This window comes from Entelurus aequoreus, linkage group LG09, assembly GCF_033978785.1.
Source record: "Entelurus aequoreus isolate RoL-2023_Sb linkage group LG09, RoL_Eaeq_v1.1, whole genome shotgun sequence".
NCBI classification, from domain to species: Eukaryota; Metazoa; Chordata; class Actinopteri; order Syngnathiformes; family Syngnathidae; genus Entelurus; species Entelurus aequoreus.
The window spans coordinates 59,962,835-59,972,834 of record NC_084739.1 but is presented as its reverse complement, the minus strand read 5'-3'; the positions used below and the strand labels follow the sequence as shown (position 1 = coordinate 59,972,834).

The 10,000-nt window shown below is 38.0% G+C and overlaps 1 protein-coding gene across 4 annotated transcripts in view; it reads left to right on the top strand.

The window, feature by feature from the left end:
• Window positions 1–10,000, top strand: part of lrpprc (leucine-rich pentatricopeptide repeat containing) — a 173,955-nt gene that overhangs the window by 112,559 nt on the left and 51,396 nt on the right. For all 4 annotated transcript variants that reach the window (XR_009827284.1, XM_062059048.1, XM_062059047.1 and 1 more), the window contains 2 exons: window positions 9,513–9,581; window positions 9,669–9,759. Coding sequence is in view for 3 of the 4 variants with exons in the window: in XM_062059048.1 (XP_061915032.1) it covers window positions 9,513–9,581; window positions 9,669–9,759 (160 nt within the window). In the remaining variant the exon portion in view is untranslated. The remainder of the gene's footprint in view (window positions 1–9,512; window positions 9,582–9,668; window positions 9,760–10,000) is intronic.

Genomic DNA, 10,000 nt, shown 5'->3' with positions numbered 1-10,000 from the left:
GCGCAATTTTGCATCCTTATTTAACACGTCTGAGAAGTATGTGCCAACTGACAGTTACACACACGGCTGTGAGAAAGGAGGTTGATGAATGTTTGTCAACATGTATGTACTGTCAAAAATAATATTAGACATATGGTCTAATATCATTTTATAGCTGCTGGATGACTTAAGGGCCTGATTAAAACAAATTCAGTTGATGCGTTTTAGTGTCTGCTGGCGTTTCTTTTAATGACGTATGACGTTTTGACATATGATACATTATTAACATAAACATAACCTATTTAAAACTAAAACTTGATGTATGCATTTTCTTGCATATTGTTCCTCACATTCAGTTAGTACAGTAGCCTCTCCCATCCACGCAACTTCAGTGCGGAAAAAAAAGTGGTTTCCATTGTAGATGCACTGCAAGACTGCTTCTAAAATGCTCATAAAAAGAGGTACGTGCTTGTTTGAAACATTGCAAAATTCGACAGCTTGGAGCATAGCATGAATGTGCAGTAAATGAATGAGTGTCTACGTGGTTGAAAGCCTTGTATAGTTCACTCAAAAACCCAATTTAGATAAGGCACTAAGCAGCACTTTTCCATTGCACACAGTCTTAGTAGATCACATACAACTTACCCACACATAATTTTATAGTTTGCACACGCTGTTTAGCGTGTGGTATTTGGATCTTAGTAAATCAGGCCGAAAGTGTGCAAAGAATATAAACAAGAAATATTATTAGAAATGCTAATTCATTTTTGTTCTGTTTTTTTATGTTACAAGTAAGACAGAGACGCATGTTAATGCCTCCTAGATGGAGGTAAAGTAGGACCTGCTGCTTGTTAAGAGTGATACATGTGTTCATGTTAAATTATAGTGATGGGTAAATGACTTCTCAATGAGTGTGTGGCACAGTCATCGGCTGTATTGACACTGCACTGACACTGTGTTCCTGTTTCATTTGGCGCCTTATGCTGATTGAAAAAAATCACTACATTTACTTGCAAATAAAATTAGCAGTGAGCAAATAAAATGTATTACGAAACATGCAACTCTGGTCAATGAGATAAATAGTAAACGAGAAAAGAGCATTTATCTTGTTTGGCGCTGTAAGGTCAAAATTATACCGCATTTTAGAATTGTTTCCCATTTTTTTATTAAGTTCTCTCTATATTGATAATGGCACACCACTATTCTGAATTTTGTCAGAACGAGATGGCACTTGTGAGCAGAAAGAACGCTAGCTCAGTCAAAAGACACTATCAGTAATGTTTCGTTTTCTTAAAGTTACACTCCCATCAAGGGACACAGTCTTGCTCTTCGTGTTTCATAATGGGTCGATGCTTCAGTATCGTTTGATCTGTCACTACCAATAAGGTTAAAAAAATGCTCAATTTTTTTTGCCAGTCTGGAAGAGTCTGAATACTCGTTAAATTTAACGAGAAAGTCGCTAATTGGGCAATACTGACTCCTGCTTTGTCTGCTTATTCTCTGAAAGGCAAAGTGCGTATGTGGGTTTTTTAAAAGAAACAGAGTTACAATTCCATCTACTGTACGAAGTTGTAACAACAAGCTACTACATGCTTTGTGCATCACTTGGACCAAAATAAGGCCTTCTCCACACTGTTTTCACAACATTTGAAGCATTCAGTTGTCCACAATATTTCGTTAGAATAAAGAATTAAGATTGTGGGGCGATGAAGTCCCACTCATATTAGACAAATTAACTCAATAATTAACTTAAGATCACCTAATTGTCTCTACATAGTGTATGTTTAAGTCATGGTTCAAAAGGTGGATGCTAAATCTTTTTATTATCTTTCTACAATGCTGTTTTTTTTATTGTGACCTAAATACAATTGTATAATACATGCTAAAGTATACCTCTTGTCCTGTTGAAAGCCTGGTGGATTAGTGTAAAAGAGAGTGATGCAAGGCAGGCTGATAAGTGGTTGACACGCGGATGAACTGCATGGTCATAGGCTGGATAACTACACAGCGATATTGATGAATAAACAGATCAGGATATGAGACATCAGAGGGAAACAAGGACATAATGTTGTCTAAACACACAGAGGACACTGAAGTATAAGCAGGAGGGGTGGAATACCTTCACTGCCCTGCGTGTTTGTGCACTAAAAGAGGGATTTGTGCCTCTTGAGGATTTTCCAAGCCTCTGAAGCGCTATCGCCGCGTTATTGTGGCTGTATGGCTCTTATCCTACTCATATTGAGTCAGCTAAATGCCAACGGGGGGGGGGGGGCTGTTGTGTGTGTGTGTGTGTGTGTGTGTGTGTGTGTGTGTGTGTGTGTGTGTGTGTGTGTGTGTGTGTGTGTGTGTGTGTGTGTGTGTGTGTGTGTGTGTGTGTGTGTGTGTGTGTGTGTGTGTGTGTGACTTGTAAAGCTTTGTTATGAACAAACACACTGTCAAGACCGTAAGTTGGACTGTCTCCTATATATCAGGCTGAAGGTTCATCACTGTCCCTCAGAGTATTAAAACATGCAACTCCCTGAATAATACAGTGGGTGGGCGGGGCATACGTCAACAGTCATTTGAGGTATCCTGACAAGATAATGTACGGTCAAATTACACCCGATGCGCTCAAAGTGCTAAATCTGAACCCCAGTGCTGGACTGTGCGCTATAATAGCCCACAGTCTCGAATTTGCTAAAGTACCCTACTTTTCTAAATGAACTCACAAGCAAACTAAGATCATTGTAGGTGAAAAAGGGCACTTTCTATGGGTTGTGGTCAAAAAATGCTTTGGAAGACATGCAAGACTACATGTACAGATATCCTGAAAGGTTTATAATCATTAGATAACTGGGCAATGACTGTCTTGTGGTCAGTCCAAAGATGTGTTGTTTGACTGCGGCCATGTTTTTCAACCAATCTTCTACACTCCTGTCTTTGTCAGTCCATATTTGAATGTATATCAAGTTCCATGGTGATTGCTCTAAACAGCCTTAAGCAGTGCGTTCAATTATTTTCTGTCATGACCCCAGTGGGGCACAGAAGGTATTTACAACCCCCCCCCCCTGAATTTAATGACCATTGAAAACTTGATAATATTTATGTATCTGTACGACACACTGAGTTACATTCTTTTATGTATGCTGCTGACGATGACAGCTCTGTACTACTTCTACCAGGTAAAACAGGGAGCTTGTAAATTAGATTGAGCACTGCTGCCACCTAGCTGCAAGCTTGTGTATTGCCCTAACATGAATACGAGAGTGTAGCCTCAAATAATGAAAATCTCTGCTGCTGGTGACCCCGCAGACACTATAGTGGCCCACTAGGGTTGTCCCGATATCAATAATTTGGTACCGGTACCAAAATGCACATCGATATTTTGCAAAATAAATGGAACTACAAAAATGTCAATATTGGCTTTATTTTAACAGAAAATCTTACAATGCAATAAACACATGTTTCCTATTGCACTCAAAGAACAATTTTAGAAGGTTAAACTATAAATTAAAGGGCATTAAACACATTGGGCTTTTCTTGTTGCACTCAAAGAACAATTTACAATTTTTCATATTACTTATAGTCTGCCATAATCAAGGATTTGATTAGAATAAAATAAAAAGCTTTATTGACATTATATTAAATTATTCATGATTTATGGTTGCCACTCCTGGTCTGCGCTTTAAGAAAAATACAATTATCAGTACCGGTAAGTACTGAAAACAAAACTATGGATACATTTACACAGATAAGCCACGTAGCAGGTACAACACATTTGTTAAAGATGAACCACAAATTGTAGCAATTTGTTACCAAATTCAGTAATTTTATTTGCACTAGTTAACGTTAGATGGGCGGTCCTAACTCCGCTAATATTTGGCATCAAGCCAAGCAGCTGTGCACGCGTAGGTATCTACATGTTATGTATCTACATGTGCACAGCAGGGGAGCTGGTTAACTTATGAGAATAGCGTATGTGTGTTTGTGAGAATGTCAACGTGTTGGCTGAGTGATGTCAGCGAGTGAGCGAGTAAAGAGAGAAAAAAAAGTAGCGCTGCACTGCGCAGTAGAGGAATGAATAGGTCCAGTTGTGTCCTGCAAAACTAATAATAAAGCAACCAGACTGTTACAAACCGGAGGCCTCGTCAGTCTGACCTGAAAGTGCAGCTTAGCAGACCCATTGTTAAAGTTAAAGTTTACCAATGATTGTCACACACACACTAGGTGTGGTGAAATTTGTCCTCTGCATTTGACCCATCCCCTTGTTCACCCCCTGGGAGGTGAGGGGAGCAGTGGGCAGCAGCAGTGCCGCGCCCGGGAATAATTTTTGGTGATTTAACCCCCAATTCCAACCCTTGATGCTGAGTGCCAAGCAGGGAGGTAGTGGGTCCCATTTTTATAGTCTTTGGTATGACTCGGCCGGGGTTTGAACTCACAACCTACCGATCTCAGGGCGGACACAGGGTGAACGATGTTACCCCTGACGAAAACATCGACTCTGAATCGAACGTCTGCCCTGTGTTCCTTGACGACGGTCTGCACCGGAGCAGAACAGCAAGACGGGTGTAACAACATTATCACCTGTCACTATTTAAACTCCTTGTGCAGATCTGAATGCCTATTATTTAAATGTTTAACTAAGTTTGAAGCAAAAGAGTTAATACTAATCGTCACATTGGGCGAGGCGTGTTTTAAAGCAACACTTGAAGCGCGTTGCTTTCTTGTTTAAAGCGTCACCTTTATCGTTTGTTTCGAAGCCCAAATACCTCCATATTGCGCTTCACGTACCCTCGTTATTAACCAGTACAATTGTCGTTTTTTTGCCATTCTTCTTCTCCAAGATGTTATTGTTTGTATGCACTTTGTGTGTGCGTTTTGACACACTCAACATCATGCACATGAAAGAACGGTACCGATTTCAATCAATTAGTATCGCGGTACTTTATTAGTACCGGTATAACGAACAACCTTATGGCCCACTATTTGAGTGTTTTGTAGTGAGCTGCATGTATTGGGGTTTGATAAAACACAATTTTTTCAGATAATACAAAATACAAGCACAGTCAACAATGTAGGAGTGCATATTGTAACAAATTTTGTAATGTGGCGGTTTATTAGTAGTTAGTGACCATGATAACTTGAAAAACTCTTGATCCAATCTGGTCAATCACATGCCTGCTCCTGGCTGTCATCTATCATATATTTAATACTTGATCGTAGTACTACAGTTAAGTACATATATATATATATATATATATATATATATATATATATATATATATATATATATATATATATATATATATATATATATATATATATATATATATATATATATATATATATACGCGACCCCGAAGGGAATAAGCGGTAGAAAATGGATGGATGGATGGATATATATCCATCCATCCATCCATTTTCTATATATATATATATATATATATTTTCTATATATATATATATATATATATATATATATATATATATATTTTATATATATATATATATATATATATTTTATATATATATATATATATATATATTTTATATATATATATATATATATATATATATATATATATACGTATTTATGTGTGTGTATATGTATGTATATATATATATTTATATATATATACGTATTTATGTGTGTGTATATATATGTATATATATATACATATATATGTATATGTATATGTATATATGTATATATATATATATATATGTATATGCACACACATACGAGCACAAACACTCCATGGAGGGTGGTCAAGTGGCGGTCTAGTGAGTGCTGGCTCTCTTTAGGCCGTGTTTGGTATAATTGCCAGCTGATTAATCACAGCTAATTAAATGTAATGATAGAAAAAGGTGGCCAATTTTGTGCTAAATGGTCATAGTTAGGTAGGGGGATTGTTATACGGCGCAAGCCTATTATTGCACTGTGGGGGTGTGTGGTCGGTCAAGGTTAGGTAGCATTACCAAAGAGTAGTGAGCCATTATGTGTTTTTACATGAGGTAGATGGGTTCTGGCCATGTGTGTTGTAAGTGGTCAGGGTGAATAGAGGAATTAAAACATTAGAAATTGTGATGGAGAGGCTTTAAGTGCAAGTGAGTAAGGGGTTATTTCTTTATGTGGCAATTTTTTTAAGCAAATATATTAGTACTGAAGGTAAAGACGTATTAATTTCTCATTAGTTAATTATGGTGGTTGTAGTTGTGGTGTTCCAAATAGTTTGACTCCCACATACAGGACAAGAGTATTACGTTTTAATTGTTACAGAATTGTCTTAATAAACGGGCGTCTTTTATTTTGCAGCGGTTTTGTTTTAATTTGTTAGCCTCCTCCTCTGCTGTGTATCAACAAGAATGTTTCTCCTGCCTGCACAGATTAGAGGCTGAGTGTCCTGGTGGAATCTACTAGAGGTGTTTGAGTGTGTGCATGTGTGAAGGCCTCACAAGACTCCCCAAAACCAAATTAAAAAAAAAAAAGGTACGGGAGGCAGAGAAAGATGGAGCTTTCGGTCTCTAAGAAGATTAGACAGACTGAGGGAGAGCAAGTGCAACACATTTTAATTTGTCCCTCTGGCTGCTTGGGTAAGAGCATAATGCCTCTGCCTGGGATGGACGGATGGGTGGTGGGTAAAGGAGGAGAAGAAGCAGGGGAGATTTGTAGGAGGAGGCTGGGATTGGGGGAGATGGGGATTGGATGAGGAAGCAGCAGTGAGGGATGAAGTCTGTCTTTTTTTGACTTTCCGATGATGGGCTCCCATCAAAGAGGCCAGCAAGGATTGAACGCCGTTGATCCCCCTCATGCTCCCTCCTCTCGTTTAGATTAGTTTTCTGGGAGCTCGCTCGTTCTTTTTTTCTCTCCCCCCCTTCCATCCCTTCCAACTCTCAGATTACCGGAGGAAGAGTGAGGTCTCCCAGTCCTTATTCAGATTGTATCCAAGAGACAGATCAAATCCTGATCACTGTTCTTTGGTAATAATCATCTTGTCACTGCGTGTATCAGACTAAATCTCTGCTGCACCGGCCCCGACATCAATCTATGTTGGCCATCCTTTGACAGCTTGTTTGACTATTTTTTAATATCATTGTGGCCTCAATGTAAACCACACAGCTCCTAAAAATACCGCTTGCAACCGGGGACTTTTTGAAGGCTTATTTCATGTCTGAGTTTTAAATCTGTCTCTTGTGATTTGCCTGTAGGAAAACAAAAAAAGAGGTCTCGGCCTGTTAAAATCTTTATTAGCAAGAGCTTTGTGGGATTTAAAAAAGTTTACTAAAAAGGAAGTGCTTGTGAAATGTGAAATTTGTTTTGTAACTCTGTTTAGGATTAGTGGTTTAAATGGGGAAACATGACAGTGTATTAGAGACAAGCATCTTCCTCAAAGGCGGACCATTTTTGTTTGTGGCTGCATTTTTATCTGCCTGTTCCACACTATTACATTCTGATAGTTTATCCACACAAACATTTCAAACTGATCCAACATTACCATTTGTTTAATTGATTTTATATAATTAAATCAGAATTGTCCAATTTTTTTCCAATCAGAGTTGCATTTTAATTTTATTATAAATGGAATGTGTATCCTGGACCTGTTATCTAAAACAATGTTTTAAAAAAGGACATAATTCGCATTATGAATAGCTGAGTAACTACATGTCTGAGGCAAACAAAGCTAGAAAAACACTTTGGGAATGCAGCTCTCTGCCAGGCCCAATCGCCCAATACTAAAAAAAAATCGAATTACTTGTTACTTACCCCATTTCTTGCATTTTGTAAAAGTTTCATCAAATCCCTCCCCAAAATTTTGGGATACGTGTGTGTATGTATACGTGTGTGTGTATATAATTGTGTGTGTGTGTGTATACTGTATATGTATATGTGTATATGTATGTATATATATATATATATGTACCGTATTTTTCCGAGTATAAGTCGCTCCGGAGTATGTCGTACCGGCCGAAAATGCATGATAAAGAAAGGAAAAAACATATAAGTCGCACTGGAGTATGAGTCGCATTTTTTGGAGAAATTTATTTGATAAAAACCAACACCAAGAATAGACATTTGAAAGACAATTAAAAATAATTAAAGAATAGTGAACAACAGGCTGAATAAGTGTACGTTATATGATGCATAAATAACCAACTAAGAACGTGCCTGGTATGTTAACGTAACATATTATGGTAAGAGTCATTCAAATAACTAACATATAAAACATGCTATACGTTTACCAAACTATCTGTCAATCCTAATCGCTAAATCCGATGAAATCTAATACGTCTAGTCTCTTACGTGAATTAGCTAAATAATATTTGATATTTTACAGTAATGTGTTAATAATTTCACATGTTTGGGATGCTACGGATCGGCGTGTGTGACGGCGTGTTCCAATTCCTGCCAATATCCAGAAACTTGGCACAGCCATTGAAGAGGAGTGGACCAACATTCGACAGGCCACAATCAACAACCTAATCTACTCTATGCGAAGGAGATGTGTTGCACTGTGGAAGACAAATGGTTGTCACACCAGATACTGACAGCTTTTCTTACCTCCACACCCCATACTGCAATAAAACACAACTGCACAGAGTGGCATTTCAGAGTGGCCTTTTATTGTGGGCAGCCGAATGCACACCTGTGCAATAATCATGCTATTTAATCAGCATATGCCACATCTGTGAGGTGGGATGGATTATCTTGGCAAAGAAGAAGTGCTCACTAACAGATTTAGACAGATTTGTGAACAATATCTGAGAGGAATAGGTATTTTGTGTATATAGTAAACGTTTTACATATTCGAGTTAAACTCATGACAAACAGGAGCAAAAACAAGAGCTGTGTTTATATTTTTGTTCAGTATATATATTATGTATGTATATGTGTGTATGCAGGTTTGTGTGTATATACATAATCATGTCTTATCATTTATCTTTCTGGTAATACAATAGAGTGAAAATTGGCAGATTTCAGACATACTCAAGAATATTAATTTATCAATCAATCAATCAATGTTTATTTATATAGCCCTAAATCACAAGTGTCTCAAAGGGCTGTATTTATAAAATGATTCATTAAAAAAAATATATTTGACAAACCTTGAGCTCATTTAAGCGATAATTGGCTATTTATTAGGCCTTGTTCACACTGCAGGCCAATTCCAATTATTTTGCACATACATGAAATGTATCAGATTTTTTTTAAATTATAGATAATAGAATTGAAGCCATTTTTACTTATGTAAACACTGCAGCATGTTACGTTACGTCTTCACGAGTCTGATCGCATTCACATTAGACCTCACATTTTTTTCAAATGATTACGTAAGAAAATGGGATTTGACAAAAAAAATCTAAGTTAAATGTCCTTCCTTGCATTGTAAACATAGCCGTAGACTGTAAAATGATGTCCAACGTTTGAGTACCCATGCACTTAAAACGATATAGAAACATCATGACTGGGAAAGCAACAGCAGTCACCTTGAATTACTTCATTGTCACAACAGACTCTGATTATTTTACCTTTACTGTGTCTTCCCATGTTGCAGACCCCTGGACTGAGGGCGAAGCCAGGCCGCCTGCAGTGGTTTGCAGAGAAGTGCGTTTTGACCCAGCAGGTGACGCAAACACTCTAACAAACTCCCCATTGAGAAAGCAAGAATGAAGATTTCGACAGAGACATTCCAATGTTTTTCTGCACTTAGATGGAGCCCTTGGAGCAGATGGTGGACATGACCTCTAAGTTGTTTGAGTGTGACCGTGACGAAATGTACAATTACATCCTGCGTCTCTGCAGTGAGTACTCCCACGCATTCTTTGGGGAAGGCTGTAAGCAGAGGGACCATGGTGTGATTGCAGCAGTGCTGATTGGACAATTGAAGCTGATTGTCAACCTATTACCCCACACACACTGAGCACTAGTTAGTTTGTTTGAGGATGAGTCAGTTGATCATATTAGTACCTTGATTGCCCGATGACAGCATGACCCCATGCTGCCAAGCTACACATCACACAAATGACTTACTCATCTTGCGCT